Here is a 26714-nt window from a genome sequence, read left to right on the forward strand (position 1 = left end):
TTCATTGCATGCCAACATAGAATCTATTGGATTCATCGTTATCGTCTGTGATGAACTTAGTGGCTGCATTTGTTATTTTTTATTTATTTTATTTTATTTTTTTAATTAAAAGAGAAAAGAGAGAGAATGATAGATAAATTGGTCATTTATCCTTTATTTAATAATAAGACTGATTATTACTATTTTTTAAATATAGAAAATTTCTTATAATTTTACCAAAATTGTTATTTACAATTTTCTCAATGTCCTGAGCGCAATTTATCCCGTTGAAAATGAATGACCAATAACCCGCTGGAAAGGTGCGGATACTGAATCATGGGTGGGCTAAAGCGCCATTGGGCCTTGACTCTATCTAGTCGTGATAATTTGTAGAACCCTTCCTCTCTCTGTTTGCCCTTATAGACAGTATTGTTCTGTTCGACATTTTCTCGCTCGGCCGGCAAAACTCGATCCTTCCTATCTAATCCAAAGCTCTCTCCGGCTCAGTTTGCCGTCGCTATGTCTCAGGTTAATCGATTTTCTTCTCCTCTGTTCAATTCTCATTTTCTGAATCAGACCAAAGCATGTCTCTCTGTGGTTGGTTTCCTTTTTCTCTATGTTTTCGTGGATCGTTTCGTTGATTTTTTATTGGGCCGATGTGAGCAGAGTTTGGTTCCTGAGTATTAAATACGTATTTTTGTGTGTATTCAGGGGATTAATAATCTATTTAGCAGTATCTAAGTGAATTCCTATCATCGTTGATTGGGTTCAACTTCTAGGGTTTCATAGCTGACTTTGAAAAGTTGTGTGTTGGAGGGAAATGATTGACAACATATAACGCATTGTTTTTCGTTAAAAAATATTTTTCGTTAACTGGACCAACGCGTCTCAATTATGATAGTTCTCTGTGTGTGTGTGTGTATAAATTAATGGACACATCAATTCTTCCTACTTTGAATTCTCCTACAGATCCTGCAGCGACTTCTTTTCTGATTTCCTTCTTTTCTTCTTTGTTCTTATTCTTTGCCTCTCTATTTGTAAAGCTGAAAAAGAAAAACTGAACAATTAGATGCAATTAAGGTAATAGAGAAGTTATATCTGACATGAAAATTTTAATATTTTCCCTGCAATCAACTAAGAATATATATATATATATATATATTAGGATAAAGTTTCTCATACAAAATGTGACATGACTTCAAAAGTAGGAATATACACAATAGCATTGATATACCAGAGTAATATTGTTTTTCCTTCAATTTTAGGTGGATAACAGAAATTCTTCGGCAGCCAAGCGAGCTCGAACAGATGGTAATGGGTGCAACAATACTTTGCTTTGTTGGTTTATACACCAATCTATATATGCTTGCGTTCAATTATTTGCATGTTTTTTATTTATGCATGGATTTTTTTGTATACAAGTTCATAGTATTAGCATAGTTATTATTTCTGTTCTGGCCAATATGCTCCATACCGGACAAATGCAATACAAATTTCTTTATGTGAAAAGAGATACAAAAGACTCCCCTCTGCAGGGCACAGTGTAACCTTTTGCTTCCCTTTTCATAGGGACGCAGAGGGTCAATAGGGATACATAACTTCCTTATCAATTAGTTATATACAGATACAAGTATACATAATCAATGATATATAATATAGATATATTATAACATATGTTAGTATCAAAATTTATGAATTTTTACCCAGCAAAAAAATAAGTATATGATGCATATTATTTGATTGAAAAAAATTATTTTATCAAGTATTTAGCCTATATCTTATTTATTATTGAAAGAATTAGGTAGAGAATTATGAAAACATTCCACCTTGAATGATTCATTGAACTATGGAAATATATATACAGAAAACTCCTAAAAAATCTGCTAAAAACTCTCCTATCTATCCTCCTATTTTATAGGAGTGGATTACAACACTTTTAGTTATCTACTTTACATATTAGGATTAGCAAGAGTTCGAATACTGATTTATCCTTATTCTTAGATGGAATTTCTGTTGTGATCTTGATCTTCATTCTCGAGTCATTCATTCTTCCTTATATCCTTCCAATACTTTCCCTTCAAACTGGTGAATGATGTCAATCATTCCCAGCTTGTCTCTAAGCAATTCAAAGCCTTGTTTTTGCATTGTTTTAGTCAAGATATCTGCTTCTTGACCTTCTGTAGGAACATAAGTGAGTCTTATGTTTCCTCTTTCCATCTCTTGCTTGACAAAATGTCTATCAATTCTCACGTGCTTCATTCAGTCATGTTGTATTGGATTGTTTACAAAGCTGATAGCTAATTTGCTGTCACTAAAAAGTAGTTTAGGAGATGATATAGGCATAGCTAGATCCTTCATCAATCTTTCTATCCATATTATTTCACAAATACCTTGAGCAATGGCTTGATACTCAGTCTCTGCACTGCTGCGAACAACTTGTTGTTTTTTGCTTCTCCAAGTCACTAGATCTCCCCACAGCTTGGTACAGTATTCTGATGTGGATCTACTATCATCAATAGAGCCTGCCCAATCTGAATCTGCATAGCCACGGATTCCTCTATCTTATTTTTCTTGAACATTAGTGTCACGGTCCTAGGCCACAGTGACAATGAGCTAACCGGGGCTCGGTGGTTTAGAAAGAAAATGACAGGTAGGGAGTCGAGTAAGAAGGTAGAAGAACATAGGATTAGAGAGAATTGGAGAATGCGAGGAAGAGATAGAGAGAAACAGAGTGATTTTTGTATTCAATCTTTTCGTAGCCATCTCCCATGGAATGGAAGTAGTACATATAGGCGCGCCGGGTGGAAATAGATGCAGCGGATCCTTTCCTCCATAGTGGTTGCAACAGAATGTTGTCTTTTCCTAGGGCCTTTACACGTGGCCTCCTATAGCTAACAGAATCTGTTAGCTAGAATATGACTATTAACTGGAATATAAATGCAATAATGGAAATACAGCAAAACAAACAGAAATGAAAATGCAAAATGGACCATAGCCGTGACAATTTTCCCCCCCCTTAGGACATTTCTTGTCCTCAAGAAATGCCGAGTAGGCTTGCTAATCTTGGAAAACGCTGGAGTAGGCCTGGTAGATATTCCCACGAGTTGTCCTTGTTACTCCCCTGGTTCCACTTCACCAACACTTCAATTAGAGGGGCCCCTTGGTTGTGGATCACCCTTCTGTCTATAATAGCTTCTGGTTCCGTCAGACCTTCTTTTTCCCTACACGGTGCTGGTAAGACCGTGTCTGCCGACTCCGCCCCTGTTGATCGCTTCAGTAGTGATACATGGAAGACAGGGTGTAAGTGGGAGCCTTCGGGTAGTTGGAGTCTGTAAGCCACCTTACCTATTTTTTTTGCTATAGTGAATGGTCCAAAGTACCGAGGGCTCAACTTGGTTACTGCCTCTTGACTGAGGGCCTTCAGGTGAGGGTATCTTAGATTGAGATACACCCTTTCTCCCACTTTAAATTCCCGATCGCTTCTCCTTTTGTCAGCATACTGTTTCATCCTATTCCAGGGCCGATGCCAATTCTTGCTTTAGTTGCTGCAAGACCACCCTCCTTTGTTGTAGGTATTCTTCCATCGATATCTCTGTTGCATGCCCTCCAGTGGCCGGTAATAGCGGCGGTGGACATCCATATAGTGCCTCATAGGGGGACATTTTTAAGGATGTATGGTGGGTGGTATTATACCACCATTGTGCCAATGCCAACCACCTATGCCAGTGTTTGGGCTGCTGTATACATATGCACCTTAAGTAGGTTTCCACCACCTGGTTGACCCTCTCAGTCTGCCCATCTGATTGGGGATGATATGCTGTTGACATATTAAGCTTAATCCCTATAGATCCTATCAATTCTTGCCAGAAGTGGCTTGTGAACACCTTGTCGCGGTCTGATATGATGGTGCTTGGCACTCCATGTTGTGATACGACTCTGTCCATAAACATTCTAGCCACTTCCTTGGCTGTGTAAGGGTGGGCCAGCCCTATAAACTGTGCAAACTTCGTGAATCGATCCACTACAACCAAAATACTATCCCTCCCTTTTGATTTAGGTAGCCCCTTGATGAAATCCATGGATACACTAACCCAAGCTCGACCCGGTACTAGTAGAGGTTGTAAGAGACCCGGGTAGGCCACGTTCTCCAGTTTACACCTCTTGCATTTATCGCATGCCAACACAAAGTTCTTTACGTCTGCCTTCATCTTGGGCCAATAAAACAACTGCCTAACTCGGAGGTAGGTATTTTGGATCCCCAAATGCCCCCCCACGGGTGAGTCATGCAATGAATGTAAAATCTTCTGCTTAAGGTCCCCCTTGCTCCTTATGACCAGCTTGCCTTTAAACCTCAACATCCCGTCCTTTAGAGTATAGTTTCCAGCCCTATTAGGTTCCATCGCCAACCTCTCCATTAGCTCCACAATCTGCTCATCGTCGGCATAGCTGTCAACCACCTCCTGAAACCATTTGAGAACTATTTTAGTAATAGTTGCCAAGCTGCCTTCCTCTTGACACCTTGATAGTGCATCTGCAGCTATATTTTCCTTCCTTCGCCTGAACTGTATGGAATAGTTGAGCCCCATCAGCTTGGCCATGCCTCTTTTTGTAGCTGAGTTTGTAGTTTCTGCTGTAGTAAAAATTTTAGACTTTCATGATCTGTTTTGATGATGAATCTACTCCCTTCTAAGTAGTGTCTCCACCTCTCAACTGCCATCAAGACTGCTAGGAATTCCTTCTCATATATGCTCAATCCCAAGTGCCTAGCTTAAGAATGCTAAAGGCCTACCCTTCTGCATTAGGACTGCCCCTACACCAACTTCGCAAGCATCTGTCTCCAGTACAAAGGGTTCATTAAAATCTGGTAACCCTAAAGCCGGCACTGTGCTCACCGCCACCTTAAGCTTCTCAAAGGCTACTTCAGCCTCCTCACCCCATTTGAAATTCCCCTTCTTCAGCAACTCAGTTAGGGGGCGGTTGATGATGCCATACCGTTTAACAAACCGTCGATAATATCCTGTGAGGCCGAGGAACCCTCTTAGAGCCTTCAAGTTCGCGAGTTTGGGCCAGTTGATCATGGCATCCACTTTCTTTGGGTCTGTTCTCACTCCCTCCCCCGATATTATATGGCCCAAGTATTCCACTTGATCTTGGCCGAAGCAACACTTAGTCCTTTTTATGAAAAGTTGGTTGGATTTGAGGACTTCTAGGGTAGTTCTGAGATGGGATAGGTGCTGTTCGAGGTTTGGGCTGTAAACGAGGATGTCATCAAAGAAAACTAATACAAATTTTCTCAAATAAGGATCAAATATTCAGTTCATGAGGGATTGAAAGGTAGCTGGTGCATTGGTGAGCCCAAAAGGCATCACTCGAAATTCAAAATGTCCATGGTGAGTTCTGAAGGCAGTTTTGTGGATATCCTCAGCTTTCATTCTGATTTGGTGATAGCCCGATCTAAGGTCGAGCTTGGAGAAAATGATGGCATTATGCAGTTCATCCATTAGGTCTTCTATCAAGGGTATGGGGAACTTGTCTTTTATGATGAGGGCATTCAATTGTCGGTAGTCTACACAAAAACGCCAAGTGCCGTCCTTCTTCTTGACTAGAAAGATCGGTGAGGCAAAGGGGTTGTGGCTAGGCCTTATAAAGGATTGGTTTAGCATTTCTTTTACCATCCTTTCGATCTCTATTTTCTGGATGGGTGAATATCAGTAAGCCCTGATATTTACTGGTTCGGAGTTTGATTTGAGGTGGATGGAGTGGTTTAGGTCTCGGTTGGGTGGTAAGGTATTAGGCTTAACAAATAAGTCCCCAAATTCTACCAACAGTTCATTAATAAGGTGGCTAGAGTGTACCTGACCAACTTCTCCATGCTGGCTGCTAATGGATAAGGTGAGCTCCCCGGTCCTCATTGTCTCCTGCCCCTCCTCCCCCGCTACAATCGAAAACAATTGAGTCAGTTTTCCCCAGTTGTGCCGAAGGACTCGCTGTAGGCTCCTTCCCATCATCATCTTGCAGGCTCCAGTTTCGCACCCTCCTTTGAGTGTCATCTTTTTTCCTCCTTTTTCAAAAGATACTTCCATACGGTTAAAGTCGAAACTAATGGGGCTGACTTCCTTCATCCAGTCAACCCCTAAAACCACATCACAGGCCCCCAGTTGCAGAAGCCTGAGGTCAGCTTCAAACTCTTCCCCTTGCATCTCCCAAATAAACCTTGGGCAAGCCGAGTGGCTAATCACTCTACCCCCTATTAGCCACTGTCACACTAAGGGGTGGAGTATCCGAGAGCGGGCTTCTCAATCTCCTCGCGGTACCCTCATCAAGGAAGCTATGGGTGCTTCCACTATCGATCAAGATCATCAGGTTCTTGTCCTTCACCTTTCCCTTGACTTTAATTATCTTGTTGTTGGTCACTTCTTTTAACGCATGGAGTGATATTTCTCCATTGTCTTCCTCCCCCAACTCTTCCCTCTCAGTAACATCTTCTACCTCTTCCATTGTCTCTCTTGGATCTCCTTCCAGTAGGAGAATTTGTCTCCTACATTGGTGCCCTGGGAAGTACTTATCCCCGCACTTGAAACACAAACCTGGTTGCCTCCTTTGTTCGTTAAACCTCCCTATGGCCTGAGGTACACCCGGCGGTTTAGCTCCGAGATTACTAACTGCCCACTCTTGGTTATATCCTCTGCCTCCCTGATGAGAGGTCCTTGTCGTCATAGCCTTACTCTGCTGCCTCTTCTTCTTCATCAAGGCCTCCACCACCATCTCCTGCAGCCTCGCGCACTCCACTGCTTGCTCCACTGTTCGTGGTCTGATCATTTTGACCATATGCCTGAGGTCCTCACTTAGTCCACTCAAGAAGCTGGACACGAAGTAGGCCTCTGAGAGATGTGGGTCATGGCTGCTCATAATAGATCTAAGCTCCTCAAACCTTTTCAAGTAAGCGTTCAACTCCCCAACCTGTCTGAGTTTGTTGAATTCTTCAACAATATCAGACAAACTTCTTTCCCCGAATCTCTCACATAATTTCTCAGTGAATTCACCCCATGTAGGATCGCGCCTTACACTAATCCACCATTGATACCATGCATCTACTACATCATTAAAGTAAGCGGCAGCTAAGGTCACCCTTCTACCCTCCGGAATGTCATACCATTCAAACATTCTCTCACCCACCAACGCGGGTTATCCCCTTCAAATATGGGTATCTCCATTCGGGGCATAGGAAATCTCAGCTGTTGTCGAGGTGCCTGCTCCATGCGACCCCTGTGCAGCATCGTCGCCCCCTCTTCATCTTGTTCCCCTCCTATATCGAGAGTCTCTGGTCGGTGCACTGTTCTATCGTTCCTTAAGAGGGGTTTGGTTCTATCTCTAAGAGGGAATTCTGGGGCAATGCTCACCGAATTTTGGCGAGTGAACATCAGCATGAATTACTGTAGTTGCGTTCCGAGTTCCTCTCGCATCTGGACTAGCATTCCATCCAGCCTTCTTTCCAGGCTGTCTATCGCTCCTTCCAGCTTGTGGTCCATTGCTATGATCGCCTCATGGTTGTGACCATTTCCCAACTCCAGCTGGTCGACGCGTCTCTGGACCTCGATCATGGACGAGTTGGCTTGTTGCAACTGTGATTCCATATTCTTCATGCGGGTATAGTCCGCCATAAGCTTCTATAAGTTTCGGCCAGAATCGAGTCTTTGATACCAAATTGTCACAGTCCTAGGCCATAGTGACAATGAGCTAACCGGGGCTCGGTGGTTTAGAAAGAAAATGACAGTAGGGAGACGAGTAAGAAGGTAGAAAGAACATAGGATTAGAGAGAATTGGAGAATGCGAGGAAGAGATAGAGAGAAACATAGTGATTTTTGTATTCAATCTTTTCGTAGCCATCTCCCGTGGAATGGAAGTAGTACATATAGGCGCGCCGGGTGGAAATAGATGCAGCGGATCCTTCCCTCCCTAGCGGTTGCAACATAATGTTTTGTCTTTTCCTAGGGCCTTTACACGTGGCCTCCTATACCTAACAAAATCTGTTAGCTAGAATATGACTATTAACTGGAATATAAATGCAATAATGGAAATACAGCAAAACAAACAGAAATGAAAATGCAAAATGGACCATAGCCGTGACAATTAGCCCCTTCCTGGGTGTTCCTTTGAGATACCTGAGGATATGGTGAGTTGCTTTAAGATGTCTTTTAGTTGGAAGATGCATATATTGATTGATAATGCTTAGAACATATGCTATATCCGGCCTTGTGTGGGATAGGTAGATGAGCTTCCCTACTAGGAGTTGATATCTTCCTTTGTCAACTTGATACTCTTCTTTTCCTTCCTTATTCTTCCAATTGGGCTCTAGGGGAGTACTTGCTGGTTTACACCCTAGTTTGCCTATTTCCCTTAGCAAATCTAAGGTGTATGTCCTTTGAGTTATGAATATACCTTCCTTGCTTCTAGCTACTTCCAATCCTAGGAAGTATCTTAATTGTCCCAAATCTTTTACCTCAAATGTTTCCCTCAGCTGATACTTTAATTTTTCAATCTCTTGGTTGTTGTCTCCCGTGATGATAATATCATCTACATATACTATCAAAATTGTTCTTCTTCTATCATTTTTGATCTTTGTGATGACAGTGACCTACCTGCCCTTGCTTGTATCCAAGCTGGTGTAAGGTATCACTGAATCTCTTAAACCACGCACTAGGATATTGTTTAAGACCATACAATGATTTCTTCAGCCTACATACCTTCTCTCTTGTGTCATTCTCCTCAAAACCAGGAGGTATTCTCATATATATATTTCTTCTTCTAGCTCACCATTCAAGAAAGCATTTTGGATATCCCATTGACGTAATCTCCAATCTAGATTTGTTGCCATGGATAACAATACCTGGATGGAATTTAGCTTAGCTACTGGAGCAAACATTTCCTCGTAGTCCAAGCCTTGAGTTTGAGTAAATTCTTGGGCCACAAGCCTAGCTATGTACCTGTCAATACTCCCATCAACTTTATACTTCATGGTGAACACCATTTGCTACCTACTGTCTTCTTTCCATCTGGTAAGTTTACAACTTCCCATTTATCATTATTTTCTAAAGCTTGCATTTCTTCCATGACTGTTGCCTTCCATTTCTCATCTTGTAGTGCATGATAAATGTCTCTAGGAATAGCCACACTATCAAGACTAATAGTGAATGACCTGAATTGAGGAGATAATTTTGAGTATCCCAAAAAATTTGAAATAGGGTGCTTTGTGCAGGATCTTACCCTGTTTCTTAGAGCAATTGGGATACCTAGATCATTTTCTTTGTTACCTCCTTCATGTTCCATCCTGTTCAGTGCCTCAACATCATGCAGCTATATTTTTTGGACTTATCTTCGGGTTAGATAATTTGGTTGCTTGAGGATCACGAGGCTTTCTGGAATAAACCTTTAATGGTGGTTTATTCTAGACTTGATCATTTTCTAGAATTTTGGTTTTCTCTCTCTCCCCCTTGATGGCGTAGGGTTGAAGGAATAGAATTTGAACTGGATGCAGGAATGTCATTATATGTTTGAGGATCAAGAATAGGAGCAGGTGATGGATTAGGGTTTGAAGTAGGTGAGAGATCAGCAAGTATAGGACTAATTTGATTCCAATAATCTTTAGCATTGGAGAGGTATTCTCATGCAAGGAGTTGTCTTGAAAAAATGGTTGATGCTCAATAAAAGAGACATCACAGGACACAATAAACTTCTGGGTAGTAGGATTGTAGCATTTATATCCTTGTTGAGTAGGAGAGCATCCAACAAAAATGCATTTGAGTGCTTTTGGGTTTAATTTGGATTGTGTAAGTTGGTTTTTGTGTACAAAAATAGTATATCTAAAAACCTTAGGAGAGAGGGAGTTTAGAACTCTGGTATGGTGAGGGAAAGTTTCAAGAAAGACATTCAATGGAGTTTTAAACTCTAGAATTTTAGAAGGAAGCCTATTGATGAGGTAAGCTGCTGTAAGAACAACTTCTCCCTAATAGGCATTTGGAATTGATTGGGTAAACATTAGAGCCATTTCTGTCTCAAGAAGATGACAGTTCTTTCAGCTACCTCATTTTATTGGGGGTTATAGGGACATGAGTTTTGATAAATAATATCATGCTCGGTTAGGTATTGATTGAATTCATTGGAAAGTACTCTCGGCCATTATCAGATCTCAATATATGAATAGATGATTGAAAGATATTTTGCATCATTTGATGAAACCTTTTGAAAATGAGGTAGGCTTCAGATTTGTCTTTCATTAGGAATACCCTGCTAACTCTTATATGATCATCTATAAATGTGATGAACCATCTAGTGTTAGTTAGATTGGTAGTCTTAGCCAGTCCCCAAACATCACTATGAATCAAATGAAATGGTTTTGAGGGTTTATAGATATGATTTGGATGTGAGCTCTTGGTTTGTTTTGTAAGAATACAATGTTCACAATGAAAATTTTGAATTTTATTACTAGAAATAGAAGGATACAAAACTCTAAGATACTCAAAGCTAGGATGTCCTAATTGTTGATGCCATAATATTTTGTTAGATTCTGAAACAGTAACCAAAGAGGATTGAATTGATGACCTAAATTCAGTAGGATGATCAAGTCTTGAAATCTGGTAGAGTTCTCCATTCTCCCTAGCACTGCCAATCATCTTTCCCGAGGATAGGTCCTGAAAAACACAATGAGATTGAGAGAATGTTACTACACAACCCCTTTCTTTGGTTAGTTTACTTACTAATAGCAAGTTACATGTTAAATCAGGTACATAAAATACTGATTTTAAGGTTAAGCTTGCTATGTTAGCTGTTCCTTGGCTAAAGAGGTTGTACCATCAACCATAAAAACAACAATTCCTTGATCACAAGGTTCATAATTGGATAAGATTTGAAGATAACCTGTCATGTGATCTAATGCTCCGGTATCTATGATTTGAAAGTTTGTAGAGAACTTTTGAAAGAGTAGAGAGTAATTTGTATTACCTTGTGTCACAACCCCAATGATCCCCACGGCTATAATTGTCATTATATTAGTAGCTAACTTGCATGCATTACATAATAATTGTCATTTATTTTTCCTTTTTCTATTATAGAGCTTTGTCCTTAGCTATAGGCAGTTAGACTATTTGTTGTATTGCACATGGGTGCATGTGGGCAGGCTATTAGACTATATATAAGCCACAACTGAGGATGAGAAGAATTATATTTTAGTTGAAAATGAAGTTTCAATTTCCCTCTCTAGAATTCTCTCCCAATCTCCCTCTCGTTTCCCTCTGCTCTCTCTAATTTATCTCATTCTCTATTCCGATTCCTTCTCCTTGTTCCTCTGTGATCCTTCCCCATTTCTTGCTGCATTTTCCTCCCTCTCCGTCTAATTCCCTTTTGATTTCTCTCAAATTCCAATCCAACCCTAGGCTAAACCATAGGTACACGACAAATTAATATTAGAGCCGTTGTTCCTCGACTGTGAGCTTGGAAATTCAATAGTTGTCCAGTTCGATTTTAAAGTAATCAAGCCAAATTCGAAGTAGGGCAAATCGGTCATTGGAAGCAAATTCAGGCGATTCTTAGCAAAGCAGTTGATGATGTGAATGGTAAAAAAACAAAGGCAAGGGTTGTCCAAGAGTATGTAAGTCTTGGGCCAATTACTCGTTCAAGGGCTAGAGAATTTCAAACGGAGTTTGAGTTATTTATTAGGAAGACTCCAGCCCATTTGGAAGAGTTAGAATTCAAAGTGAAGGAGTTAAAGTCCAAATTAATCACATTGCTTGTTTGCTCGGAAGCCTAGGACCAAAATGCAATCTAGGCACTCCATGATCAAGCCCAAGCAATCAGCCCATCTGCCAGACCCAAGTCTCATAACTGATGTCATGGATGATGTCACCATTCATTTGTCCTTTATGTTTGGGAGTGTTTTGTCTTTATGTATCATTGTGTTTTATCATCATGACTTCATTTGTTAAAAGTGGCATGATGTTTTTCTTTATGCTTTTGGTTTGTCTTTTATCATCGTTAGCCCCATTTTATCAAAAGAGGCAATCATGATTCCATTTGTCAAAAGTGGCATGATGATGTTTTACTTTATGCTTTTGGTTTGTCTTTTATCATCATTAGCCCTCTTTTGTCAAAAGAGGCAATGATGTTGTCTGTCTTTAATTATTAGATTTGTCTTTAAGACTAGTATTTATATGTGTGATCTTGTAATGTTTTGGCATGAATATTTTTATGAAGAAAGTGCAGAGAGCATTTTTATCCTAATTCTTATCTAAGCAATTCATTTGTTTAGTGGCGAATTTACTTGATTCTTATCACTCTTCCTTCTTCTATCTTAGAGTGTAGCAAATCGAAACTAGTATTTTCTTGTTTGTGGCGAACTTTCTTATTAAACAATTGGTGCTAGTATTTCTTTTGTATTTTAAGCACATCAATTGAGTGGCGGATTTATGAGATTCTAGCAAATATGAGCGAGTAATTCTCGCTCGAGTCTTAAAGGCGAAGTCGGCAGTGACGCTCGATTGTGAAATTTAGTAAGTGTTGGTTAGAAATTGTAGATGAACAGCCCAGGTGATTCCAAATTGGAAGGCGTCACGAAGTGAGGTGACTTGTAAGAGGCTGAATTGAGCTGATTAGATCACAAGAAGTTTCGAATTCTAGCGATCATGGCGGAGAAACAAAGCCAGACGACTTCAACGATATAGTAATTCCGATCACCTCTTGTCTGAATTTCATGGTGAAATAGAGCGAGTGAATCTCGGAGGCTAGATTAGATTATCGAAGGCAAGGATTCAATTCGCTTCAAAGGCAACTTTGAAGGAACGATTCAATCACAAGAAGCTGATTCTCGGCAGATCAATTCCCGACGATTGCTACAGTGTGCGATTAAGGCAGAGTCACTTGAATTCCGAAGCAGAGTCAGTGGCCCCCTGGCCATTGGACAGTGATTGGGGTGTGGGTCGCAACTGTTGTTAGTCTTGATTGGTGGCGAGTGCAACGATTCTCAAGCTGTGATTGCCCCATTCCATCGTTGCTAATTTTCGATGCAGTGAATCTATCATCCTTGTTCAAAAGTGAAAGGAAAGCAAGCAAAGTAGTTCGACTCAAGAATTGAATTCAACGCAAGTCTAGAGAGTTCCGATAGTGATACTGAGTAGAACTTAAAGGCATAATCAAAGTTGGGTACGATTTTGGTAATTTTAGTAGTTGATCAATTTTCAGCTATTGATAGGAGATTGTTGTGAAATTCACAAGTGTGTTCGACTTTTGGCGGCGAGTAGACCTGGGTTTCCAACGCTCCATGATGGTTAATTTTTTATTGTTCATAGGCCATTACTTTTCGATGGCTCTTGGTTCGAATTTTGAGAGGCAAAGCAGATCTGGTGAATTTCGTGGTTGCATCAGAGTTGAATTAACGTAGCTGAGCAGTTAATCCTTGGCTGTGGTTTCAATTCGAGTTGAAGGTTGATGAATCGAGAAAATTTTGCAAGATCAACAATGATGAAAGGGACACGGATGAAGAACCTTGAGTCCTAGGTGCATTAATTCCACTCGACGATCAGTGATCTGCAGGCTCGAGTGGAATTACTGGAGATCGGATCCAATCGCAACCATGGTGATGGATCAAAAGTTGGTTACCTCTCTGGGGGGCTTGGAGAGAAGGTTGGATGGGATCATAGATGAAGTGGGAGCTCAGATGAGGGATCAAGTACAGACTTTCATGGTCATGTTCACTCACCAAAATCAATCATCTCTGAATGGATTGACTTCAAATATTCTAGAGAGTACTGGGAATCTTTTGCTACATATTTCTTTGCTCAATTTGGTGTTGCATCCCCTGTTTTTCATTATACAAGAACCATTCAAGGCTGCACAATGTACATGGGAGCTTTAATGTTCCCACCATGCTTGACAGAACCATTCAAGGCTGCACAATGTACATGGGAGCTTTAATGTTCCCACCATGCTTGACACGCTTGCATCTAGAAACTCTACAATAAATAATGTTCCTTCAAGTGGAGTTCAACAACCTGCTGGAAGCCTTTCTAGTGGTCGTTTTGCCTCAAACAATCTCCCTATTGCCCTTTCTCAGATATCTCATGGTAACTCACATGGTCATTCAAGAGTGACAAACAGAGGTGGAATGAGTGTTGTTGGAAACCCTAGATATAGTAGTAGCACAAATGGAGTTGGTGGTTCTATTCCTGGGAGTCTTCCAACCTCTATTGCAATTGGTAACCGGGGTGCTATTCCAAGAATGGAAGTATCTCCAATTCTTGGAAATGCAGGATCTCAAATTTCAAGCTCAATAGGAAACATAGTCAGTGGGGGCAACATTGGGAGGAACATGAGCTCTGGTGAGGTTGCTAGGGCAGCAGATGCAAAGGGACCATCTGATTTTTTTGAAAATGAAGTTCATGTAGAGGGATATTCCAGCAAACACAAAGAAAAATGAGTTGTTGAATTAATGGCATGGAATCTGGAGGTTCCAACCATAGATGTTAAAGGCGCGCCTAGGCGCAAGGCGCCAGTTCAGCGCCTCGACTAGGTCGAGGCGAGGCATTTTTCGAGAGGCGCGTGCCTTGCACGGCGAGGTGCTGTGGCATGAGGCGTGCCTACGTGCACCTCATGAAACTAGCTGTCAAGCAACCCGTTGCCCACCGAAACCAGCTACCATTCTCGATTCCAACCTCCCCTGTTCTTGGTTCCAACCTGTTCTCATGAGTTTTTTATTTGTTTTATTTGATTAGAATTAGAATTAAACAAACTCGATCACAATCGAGTTCAACTTCGGTCTTGTCCCAAACTCGCTACCACCACAGCTCTCCTGAAAAATCTACATTTGGGTCTTGTCCCAAATTATTCGGGCTGGGTCAAATAACGAGCTTCATTCTAGAAATCAAGATATACTTCAACAACTTCTTTATTGATTGTGGACTTGTAGTGTTTATGTGTTTGTTTAGAACTTTACATGATGATTGGTATTTGTTTGAGTTTGAGACTTTGAGTTTGAACTTTGATGATGTTTCTAGTTTAGAATTTGCATGATGAATGAATTAACTTTGATGTTGTTAGTTTAGAATTTGAAGATGATAAATCATGAATGATATGCATGTGTTATTATTGATAATTTGATAGTTGTTTATGATTTTATAAGATTTTGAGTTTTTTTTCTAAAAGGTGCGCCTCGCGCCTCAAGCTTCAGGACCCTTTGCGTCTCAATGCACCTATCGTCTTTCAGAACTATGGTTTCGATGGAAAATTCAGTCCACATTAAGGAAGTTGATGTTGTAACTGAAGTGAACTTGTCAATGGTAATTCAAGATTCTGAAGATGATGAGAAGAGGGGAACATATGTGGTAACTGTGGGACGTGTGCCTTTCAAAATGATCATCATTTGATGGCTTTAGGGTTGCAGGTTTCAGTTGTTAATTATGGCAGGGAGCGACTATATTGATTAAAGGCACTTGATGGTGGACATTGACAGGTTTTGGCACCATTTTGGATCCTCAGACCATGAGTACCAACAATCTTAATTGGGTAGCTATTGCAAACCCAAAGGGAATGGTCTATTACACCTTGGAGGTTAATGCAACCTTGATTGCAATTGTACGAGCTGTGGTGATAAACCGTGGTTTTGTTCCAGTTGATGAGAACATAAGGGCAAAGAGGAGAAGGCCTAGATGGAGAAAAAGGGAAAGAGGAATAAACCAGATAGAGAGAGCTGGTATTGAATGAAGAAACAACGGCGCAATGGTTTTAAGTTCTTGGGGAGAAGAACTCTCTCGAGGAGAGAGAATTGTCACAACCCCAAAGATCCCCACTGCTATAATTGTCATTATATTAGTAGATAGCTTACATGCATTACACAATAATTGTAATTTCCTTTTCCTTTTTCTATTATGGGGCTTTGTCCTTAGCTATAGGCAGTTAAACTATTTGTTGTATTGCACATGGTTGCATGTGGGGAGGCTATTAGGCTATATATAAGCCATAGCTGAGGATGGGAAGAATTATGTTTTAATTGATAAATGAAGTTATGATTTCCCTCTCTAGAATTCTCTCACAATCTCCCTCTCGTTTCCCTCTACTCTTTCTAATTTCTCTCTTTCTCTATTCTAATTCCCTCTCCTTGTTGTTCCTATGTAATCCTTCCCCATTTCTTGCTGCATTTTCCTCCCTATCCGTCTAATTCCCCTCTGATTTCTCTCAAATTCCAATCCAACCCTAAGCTAAACCCTAGGTACATGACACCTTGTTTTGCTAGGGATACCACTGGATTTGTGTTAGTACTTTCAGCCTTATTCACTTTAGTTTGGCTGAGTAATTGCTGTAAAACCTCTAGTTGATCAGCTATTAAGGTGACATTAGTTGAATTCCCTTTCTCAGCTTCTACCATGTATGTAGACTGACCACCCTTCCTTTGATTCCTTGCATTCCAATATGCTAGTTTTCCATGGATTTTCCAGCAGTTTTCCTAGTATGATAGGGTTTGTTGCAGTGGTCACACCAGTGTTTATCTTTCTAGACTTCTCCTTTATATGTGGTAGGAAATCTTACACGCGAAATATTTAGGGCAGAATTTTGAGTATATACCTCATTGTTTGAATGCCCTGATGCTGGCAACATTACCTTCTTCCTACTCTCTTCTGGTCTTACTTCAACAAAGACCTCTCTCATGGATGGGATGGGCTCTGTCTCGAGTAATCTGCCTCTTATCTCATCAAAATTTGAGTTTAGGCCATGTAGGAAATTAAATACCCTTTCTTTCTCCACCATCTTGTCATATTTTCTTCCATCTTCAGAACACTACGATGTAATCTCATGGAAAAGGTCCATCTCTTGCCATAATTCAGTTAAAGTATTGTAGTACTCAGTAACTAAATTTGTACCTTGCCTTGTGATTCAGATGATTGACTGAATTTGAAAACTTTGGGCTGTGTTTTCAAGGTCTGACTAGATTTCTTGGACAGCCTTCCAGATTTCACTAGCTGTCTTGTAAAATAGATAAGTTCTTCCAATTTTGGGTTCCATGGAATTGACTAACCAAGCCATAACAATGGCATTCTCTGCTTGCTGCCTTGGGACTTGGCTTAAACATAACTCTTGTTAGGTAGCCTACTTTTTCCTTTCCACGAAATACCAACAAAACTGGTTGGGACCATTCTCTGAAGTTGGTTCCATTCAATTTGTATAGAGTGATTTGAAGAGAATGGCTATCGAGAGCTGTTGGAGTGATTGGAACTTGAGTATTCTTCATTAGAGGAGGACTTGTGGTGGAAGTCTCGCTAGCTGTTGGATTCTCAACCATACCGTGAGTGTAGGAGTCCTATATGGACTAGAACACAAGCTATGGGGTGCCACAAGAACGTGGCTTTGATACCATGAAAGAATTAGGTAGAGAATTATGAAAACATTCCACCTTGAATGATTCATTGAACTATGGAAATATATATATAGAAAACTCCTAAAAAATCTGCTAAAAACTCTCCTATCTATCCTCCTATTTTATAGGAGTGGATTACAACATTTTTAGCTATCTACTTTACAGATTAGGAATTTAGGATTAGCAAGAATTCTGATATTTCGAGACTGATTTATCCTTATTCTTAGATTGAATTTCTGTTGTGATCTTGGTCTTCATTCTCGAGCCATTCATTCTTCCTTATCTCCTTCCAACAATTATGAATATTTTTTCATACTTAAAATTTTTAATTTTGTGAGTGATGTTTAACTTCTATTCACCTATTCCTGGTATTGTACCTGATGACAATTTTTTTATTATATCCAATAAGGTATTAACAATTATAATATGTATTATTAATTTCTTATTGTAATATATCTAAAACATTATCAGATATCATTTATTACTGGTACTGTGCCATACCAATAACAGATCTGGCAACTTCTCTGGTATGATTCTAATGGCTATTAATAGCTTTGTGAAGGTGAAAGAAATGGTTTCAGACTTTGCAACAAAATTATTAAATTTCTTTGTTTAGTATTATTTAGAGGATAGTTATGGTGTAGAAGTGATTGGTATTTTCAGCAATGGTTCTGTCACATGCCCAAGGGTAGCTATGTAATTGTGTCCCTACATTCTGGTAGGATATTTTTTCTTTTGTCTTTATTCTTTTTGTCCTGTAGGTAAGGCGGTTACAATGCCTTTGTCCTGTAGCTAAGCGATTACAACTGTGAGCCTATATATTGAGCCACAACTAGATGTTGGATTTCATGAATAGAAATTGACTAAATATTCTCTAATTCCCTCCTATCTTCTGCTTCTCTCTCTCTCCTTCTCTCTATCCCTTCCCCTCTCTTCTCTTAATTCTTGCTGGTTTCTCTTCAAATACCCCTTGTCAGATTTAGCAATCTGGCAATTGGTATCGGAGGCAGGCGATTCCTAGCCGTACAATCGGCAACCTAGGTGAAAACAATCGGTTCTCATCAATTGATTATTTTGGTGGGTTGTTCGCAAAAGAAACGGTGATGGCGGAGGGAACTCGGATGAAGCAACTGGAGTTACGGTTGGATGCAATAGAGGCGAGTGTTTGTTAGAACCAAGAGGTGTTTGAGGAAAGGCTAGAGACGATGGAACATGGCCTCTGACAGACTCAAGAGGAGGTCAGTCGAGGACACGTAGAGACGATGGCAGTAGAGAGGAACCTGCGAGGAGATTTCTCCCACCTTCGAGAGGAAATTGCAGGGTTCGGGCAGCAATTAAGCATCGTTTTGGCCTTGTTCTCTAGGCTTCCGAACATGAGCCTGCCGACAGATTTTCCACCAAGGACCAACCCAGCTCCAATACTCGTAGGGGGCTGACTTGAATATCACACTCCAGACCAGGCAGTAGCAAAGGAGCCACCAGAGATGATGGAACCTGCGACAAGGGGCGCGAAGGCCCATCACACTTGACATCTCGTTGTTCGAAGTAGACATCCCAAGATGGTGGGTTCGCAGGTGTGAATAGTTTTTAGAGGGGTTGTATATCAATATCGGGTGGCATAAGATCAAAAGGTAAACATAGCGGCGGCATACCTTTATGACATTGGGGATATATGGTTTCAAGGGTGGAGTCGAGGAAGAACAATCCTAAGCTTGCCGAAGTTTGTAGAGGGGCTATGCAGGAGGTTCAGAGAAAGAAAGATGGTAGACGTTATAGAAGAATTTAACAAAATGAAGCAATAAGGATCGGTGGACGAGTATCTCTCGAGGTTTGAAGAACTTAAGGCGTTGATTGAGATCACTCACCCCACGTTGGATGAAGCCTACTTCATATCCAGTTTCATCAGTAGGTTAAATGAGGAGTTACGATCGGTAGTCAAGATGATGTTGCCCACTACCATCAATCAAGCTACAGAGAAGGCCAAGCTACAGGAGTTGGCCCTAGAGGCTATTTTCAAGAAATAGAGGATGTTAACAAGGGGGTTAAACACAAGCAGTCCACATGTAGGAGGCGGAGGGGAGTTTAAGGTGTCTAGCTCGGTCCAACAGAAAGGGCATACGATGCCCAAAACTACCCAAAATTCAGCTCAGGTGAAGTCACTGTCCTTGGAGCAAAAAAGGCAACTAGGATTAGTGTTCTAAAATGCGCTAGGCACTAGTCGGGCGCTCGACTAGGGCCTAGCGCTAGGCGGGGCCTAGGAAAACTGTTTTTTTTTTTTTTTTTTTAACATTTTGATGTTATTTTCAAGTAAATCAAAGTTAAAACAAGTAGTGAAATAATAGAATTATGCTTGAGAAAACAAAGGTAGCTTGCTGCATGCTACATGTTGGCTTTGTTTCTTGCTTGCTTGCAAGTTACAAATATTAAAATATTTAAAACATTAATAAATATTCAAATAACAAATTCACACATTAACAAATAATCAAATATTAACATAAATAATAAATTAAATAACGAAAAGAAAAAAGGCAATGGCAAGCAGCAACAATGCTTGTTGCTTGCTTCTTACCGAAGGGTGAGGAGTGAGGAAGACGAAAGAGAGAACTAGAAAGCAGAGTGGAATGAAGGTCGGCGGCGAGTCCACCATTCACGATGGTCAACGGCGGCGTGCGACGAGAAGGCTAACAGAAATAGAAAGCGGCGACAGCGACTTCGCAAGAGACGACGGTGGCGTGCTACAAGAAAGGCTAAGACAGAAAGGGCAAGCAGCGACGGTGACGATGACTCCGCAAAAGACAGTCGGTGGCAGTGTGTGAGAGAGAGAATGGGGAATCGACGAGAGAGATAAGGGGTAAGGGGAAACAAAAACTCTAATAATCAATTTATACAAAATGGATTTGGCAGCCCAGGCGATTCATGCGGCCTAGGTGGCCAATTAGGCCATAATTGGCTATGTGGTTCACTCGGCTAGGCGGCCACCTAGTACCGATTAGTCTAGGTCGGTGCCTAAGGGGGCCGATTAGGCCATAATTGCAGCGACCAGTGTCTGTCTAGCGCCTTGGCGCCGCCTAGGCCGAGTTTTAGTTCATTGGCTAGGATTGTGTTTTCGTTGTGGGGAAAAGTATGGGTTAAGTCACCAGTGCAGGAGACAGTTGCTTCAAATGGAAGGACTTGAAGAAGATTGAGTAGTAGAAGTAGCAGAAGAATTGGAGGGTGCTAGAGAAGAGGGTGGTGAGATTTCCTTGCATGCATTACAAGGAAGTCCATCTGGGAAGATAATAAAGGTGCAGGAATTAGTGGGGAAGAAGTGGCTGATGATTCTCATTGATAGTGGAAGTACTCACAGCTTTCTAGATGAAACTATAGTTGAGGATTTACAATGGCCAACACAGAAGACACTTCCCATATCGATGATAGTAGCTAATGGCAACAAAATGCTGAGTACGTCAAGGTGCCAAGGGTTTAAGTGGATGATGCAAGGGGGAGAGTTCACTGCAGATTTGCGAATCCTAAAGCTGGGTGGCTGCAATATCGTACTTGGGGTGGATTGGATGAAGACGATAAGCCCTCTAATCTTCGACTTTAATAAGATAGAAGTTACTTTTGAAAGAGAAGGGAAGAAGCTGACATTGACAGGAAGTGAGGAGACTAGAGAATGCAAAGGATTAACAAGAAAGAAGATGCAGAAACTAATACAACAAGGGGAGTCCTTGATAGCCCAACTGCACTGCATATATGCAGTCGAAATAGAGGAGGGCAAGAGGGGAACAAGGAGGCAGCAACAGGCTGGGAGGACAGCCCATGGCCAGCAACGTTGTCCACACTGAACTCACTCACTAAGGTACACTCTTGACTCCCTACACTCACTGTTGAATGAATTTGAGGATGTTTTTGTGGAGCCCTCAACCCTCCCTCCAACCTGTTTCCTTGACCATGCCATGCACTTGAAACCTAACACTAATCCTATCAATATACGAGCCTATAGGTATCCCCCAAAACAAAAGTCTGAGAATCTGAGATAGAAAGATTAGTGAATGAAATGCTGTCTAAATCCATCATCCAGCCAAGTCAAAGACAAAGCTCATTTGCCTCTCTTATCCTACTAGTCAAAAAGAAGGATGGGATGGCGGTTTTGTGTAGATTGCCATCAACTGAACTCCATCACTATCAAAAACAAATTTCCCATCCCAATTATTGAAGATCTCCTCGATGAACTAGTCGGAGCCACAATTTTCTCAAAACTCGACCTTAGATCTGGGGACCATCAAATTCGGATGAGACCTAAGGATGTGCACAAAACAGCCTTCAAGACTCATCAAGAACTCTGAATTTTTAGTAATGCCCTTTGGTTTGATTAGTGCTCCTGCAACATTCCAAGTCTTGATGAACCACATCTTTAGCCCTTACCTAAGGAAATTCATCCTTGTGTTCTTTGATGATATCCTTGTTTACAGCCCATCCTTGGACCAACACCTAACCCATTTGAGGGTAGCCTTTGAAATTCTCAGATCCAATCAATTGTTTGTGAAGGGATCCAAGTGTGCCTTTGCTGAAGCAAAAGTGGAGTATCTCAGCCATGTAATCATAGGAGAAGGGGTGAGTACGGACCCCAAAAATATTGCAACCATGTTAGAGTGGCCACAACCACAATCAGTCAAGGAGTTAAAGGGGTATTTTAGGCCTGACAGGGCATTACAGGAGGTTCATCAGGAACTATGGGATTATTAGTAGGCTGCTGATAGATCTACTCAATAAAAATAACTTTGGTTGAATAGCAATGCAGAAGAAGCATTTCAAACCTTGGAAAAAGCTATGACACAGGCCTCAATATTGGCCGGCCTTGATTTTTCAAGGCCCTTTATTCTAGAAACAAATGCTTGTGATTCAGGGGTGGGTGCCGTTTTGGTGCAAGAGGGGAAGCCTTTGGCCTTCTTAAGTCAAACTTTAGCTCCAAAACACTTTGGTTTGAGCATATATGACAAGGAGTTGTTGGCAGTCATAATAGCAGTAGAAAAAAGGAGATATTATTTGGAAGGCAATCAATTCATAATCAAGACCGACCATGAAAGCCTTAAGTTTTTTTTACAGCAGAGGCTACATACTTAGTTGTAAAAAAAATGGGGTGTCTAAGCTACTCAGGTTGGACTATGTAATACAATATCGAAAGGGGAAGGAAAACACAATAGCTAATGCATTATCCTAGAGGGAAGAGACGGTTGAGTGTCTCGCAATATCAGTTGTGATCCCTGAGTGGGTTAAGGAAATTTCTGCCAGTTACAAGCAGATCGCGTGGGTATAATATATCATCGCACAGTTGGCGGTTCACCCTTTAAACCAGGCCGGTTATACCTTAACAGCAGGGGTTACTACGATACAAGGGAAGGTTGGTGATAGGAGATGACAACCTTCTCAAGGAAAGGATCCTTCAGTCCCTACACGACTCTCCTATAGGGGGACACTCAGGTATGAATGTTACATACAATAGGGTAAGACAATTGTTTTATTGGCCAGGGCTCAAGCGAGATGTGACCGCTTATGTCTTGAAGTGCTCCACTTGCCAACACTGCAAGCATGAGTAGATTCCTTACCCAGGGCTGTTGCAGCCACTCAGCATACCTGAGCAAGCATAGGAACAAATTTCCATGGACTTTGTGAAAAGGTTGCCCAAATCAGAGGGGAGGAATGTGATCCTTGTGGTGGAGGACAGATTGACCAAGTTTGGTCACTTCTTGGCCTTGGCACCCGTTCACAGTATCAGAAGTTGCTAGGGTGTTACTAGATTTGGTTGTTAAATTACACGGGCTGCCTCTATCCATTATTTCTGACAGGGATAAGATCTTCACTAGCAACTTTTGGCAGGAATTATTCAAGAATTTAGGGGTGAAATTACACATGTCAACCGCCTATCACCCGGAAACGGATGGACAAACGAAAAGGGTGAATCAATGCTTGGAGTCGTACCTCCGGTGTGTTTGTTTTGCTAAACCTAATAGTTGGAACAAATGGCTACCCCTAGCCCAATGGTGGTACAACACCAGCTTCCACAGTTCACTGAAAAGAATCCCATTTGAAGCCTTATTCGGTTACAAACCCCCTATTCTTCCTGCTGTTATGCAGTACTCGAATGTAGAGTTGGCAGCGAACCATTACTTATAGCAGCAACAGGAAGCTCTACAGGTAATTAAGAGAGAACTAACTACTGCACAAAACCAAATGAAGTAGATGGCTGACAAGAGGAGAAGGGATGTCATTTGACTTGGGGGATAGGGTGTACTTAAAAGTTAAAGAGGTTCCAGCAACATCTCTTCTCTAATAGTCCTCCCTCCAAGCTGAGCCCCAAATACTATGGCCACTTTCCCATAGTAGCAAAAGTAGGGGAGGTGGCCTATAGATTACAATTACCGGAGGGCGTATCAATCCACCTAGTTTTTCATGTTTCTCTGTTGAAGAAAGTCATTGGACAAATGGACAGCATCACTGTGGATATTTCATCACCATTGGAAGAGGTGGAGGCTAGTATAGAACCCTGGCCATATTGGAAAGAAGAGTAATTTATCGGAACTCCCTGCCAATGACTCAAGTTTTGCTGCAATGGGCCCATCTACATCTCGATCATACTACCTGGCAATACCTCCCAGACCTCCTCAAGCAATTTCCTCGGATGGCACAACTGTTATGATTTCTTGAGGATAAGCAATGTGTTAAAAGTGGGGGAAAGTTGTCACATGCCCAAGGGTAGCTATGTAATTGTGTCCCTACATTTTATTATGATATTTTCTCCTGTCTTTATTCCTTTTGTCCTATAGCTAAAGTGGTTACAATGCCTTTTTCCTGTAGCTAAGCGGTTACAGTTGTGAGCCTATATATTGAGCCATGGCTGGAGGTTGGATTTTATGAATAGAAATTGACTGAATATTCTCTAATTTCCTCCTCTCTCTCTCTCTCTCTCCTTCTCTCTATCTCTTCCCCTCTCTTCTCCTAATTCCCGTTGGTTTCTCCTCAAATACCCCTAGTCAGATTTAGCAATCTGACAGGGTTGAGTTGATTATGACTTGTTGAGCCCAGTTTTCTTCACTAGATTTATGACTACTTTGTAAATACATAGTCCAGCACTAAGTTCAATGTCAAGCCATCTACACTTTCTGGAGTTTTCTATGTGTTATAAAGCTTGCTTGAAATTTTGGTGTGTTGATTATCTTTGTGCTGCATATTGGACATTTTCAATCATCATGCAAATATTACTTGATTAGAGGATATGTTGCGTGGCTTCACCCATATGTTTTTTGTCCTCACTACTTATCTTAATGTTTTCTAATTATGTCTGGAAAAGTAAAAGAAGATACCTTTTCACATTAAATTTTGGCAAATGCCATCTTTTAATCCTGCAGTAGTTAAATTCTATAATGGTTAAGGAGCTGTTTAGTTGTGGAAACTGATTTCCAGTTTCCTATATCCAATTTTCTATAAAACCGTGTCTTCCCAAATCTCCATTTTCTATTTGAAATTTTTTTGTGTTTGAATAAATTATCTAATTTTTCATTTTCTGTGGAGTAATTTTCTGGAAAAATGGGGCCGTTTCTCACAACTAAACAGCTCCTAAGGTTCTCTTTTGATGCTAATCCAGTGGCAAGTGGAGACTATCTTTATATTTGTGGAAAAAAAGAAGTCTATTCACAAGAGATATAAGTATAGGTCTGTAGTTAGATATGTAGTTTTGTTTTTCTGTGATGTCTATCTGATGCTCCTGGTCATGCTTCCTGAAATGAGCTTCTGATTGCTGGCATATTTTTTGCCCTCTTTTTTGTAGATGCTATAAGTAATAAGGACATATAAGACTGCTTTGGAGGAATGAACCCTCTTTAAAAGATGCTAACCTATCAATCTATATGCAAATTTTGTACAAATGCTGCCAATCTATCTTGATCTTCATTTCTCTTTGTGTCAAAGATTGAACCTGATATGTGTTATTTTCTTTTTCTTTTTTCTTTTAAAAAAATGATTTGTCATTATACAATCTCTTTTTATGTTTGTAGGTGGTCGCAGGGAAGATGACTGGACCTGCCCTAGCTGTGGCAATGTCAATTTTTCATTTAGGACTACTTGCAATATGCGTAATTGTACTCAGTCCAGACCAGCAGATCACCATTCAGTAAGATATTAAATACCACGGCCAATTTTAAACACCCTCCCTCCAGGACCAAAACAAGGACAGAAAAAGTTTATACTTTTTTATTGTTTCCCGAGTTGGAAGGCTGACAGCATTTTGCTTGGATGTTATTACATACAATAATTTGTTAAGTATAATCAAAGTTCCTTATAAGAATGAGATTCATGTTATTTGGTAAGTATGATCTCTTTAAAAGGCATAAGGCTCTCAAGTAAGTAGATTGTTTCTTTATGAGTCATGATTAAGGCTTTCAAAGTATGGTTGTTATATTAACATCTTCTAAGTTACAGATGGTCTTTTGTTAATGATCTTTACTAAAGTTTCCTTGAGCTTATTTATAACATCAGCTCTCTTTATTTAATGTCTTGGTCTGGTCTATGTTTTTATTTTTCACTGCTTTTTTAGATTTTACTTTTACTATATCACGCCTGCCACTTTCATTGTGTTTTGTCATGCTGAACGCCAGAAGTACTACACAATGAGTCCATTCAGCTGGACTACTTGGTTCCATGTTGCTTTGCTGTGGGTTTCTTTTTCCTTCTGTCTGCTGGAGGATTTCTGATAGTTTTAGGAATAAAATTTGTAGTTTTATCTGTAATCATCTCACCCTCCTCTCACTTCTAGTTGTTTTGTAGTTTCTGTCACTTGTATTAAAATTTCCAACCAAGTTACTTTCTTATGTTTCAGAAATCTGCTGTGAAACCCTTGCCACCTCTTGGCTACTCATCTGCAGCTCCTTATGTAAACTCTGGGGGACCCTCATCAATGTATATGGGTGTGCCGCCATATGGCTCCTCTCTTTTCAATGGTTCATCCATGCCTCCTTATGATGTCCCATTTTCTGGGGGTTCTGCGTATCATTACAATTATGGTAGTCGTCTTTCTGGAGGCAGCCCATATAGACCCCTCCATCTACCTGGTCCAACACCATATTCTAGTGGATCTATGATGGGCAATGGTATATTCTTCTCTCCTGATTCTAATTGGTTATTCCTAAAAGAATATGTGCAATATAAAATTTCTTTTTCAATATTTTGTAAATACCTTATCTGTCACACTTTTTGAAGCATATTATTTTCTGGTGTTAATATGCTATCTTTTATCTAATTTCCTGTTGAATCCTCATGTGCTTCCCTCAACCTACTTATCCACATGCATCAAGTTGTTTTGTTT

At 40.5% G+C, this 26714-nt stretch overlaps 1 protein-coding gene and 1 non-coding gene across 2 annotated transcripts in view; one reads left to right on the forward strand and one right to left on the reverse strand.

Moving 5' to 3' along the window:
• The first annotated feature begins 341 nt into the window (after positions 1-341).
• LOC127809946 (ranBP2-type zinc finger protein At1g67325-like) overlaps positions 342-26714 on the forward strand; it is a 30219-nt gene continuing 3846 nt past the window's right edge. Inside the window, exons 1-4 of the mRNA XM_052349130.1 lie at positions 342-507; positions 1245-1290; positions 25408-25523; positions 26229-26499. Coding sequence (XP_052205090.1) covers positions 499-507; positions 1245-1290; positions 25408-25523; positions 26229-26499 — 442 coding nt within the window. The 5' untranslated portion in view covers positions 342-498. The remainder of the gene's footprint in view (positions 508-1244; positions 1291-25407; positions 25524-26228; positions 26500-26714) is intronic.
• Positions 13764-13843, reverse strand: LOC127810715 (small nucleolar RNA snoR35). Its single transcript, XR_008025527.1, has one exon. It is a non-coding gene; the product is annotated as a small nucleolar RNA snoR35 (small nucleolar RNA).

Source organism: Diospyros lotus, chromosome 9 (assembly GCF_014633365.1).
Source record: "Diospyros lotus cultivar Yz01 chromosome 9, ASM1463336v1, whole genome shotgun sequence".
NCBI lineage: Eukaryota > Viridiplantae > Streptophyta > Magnoliopsida > Ericales > Ebenaceae > Diospyros > Diospyros lotus.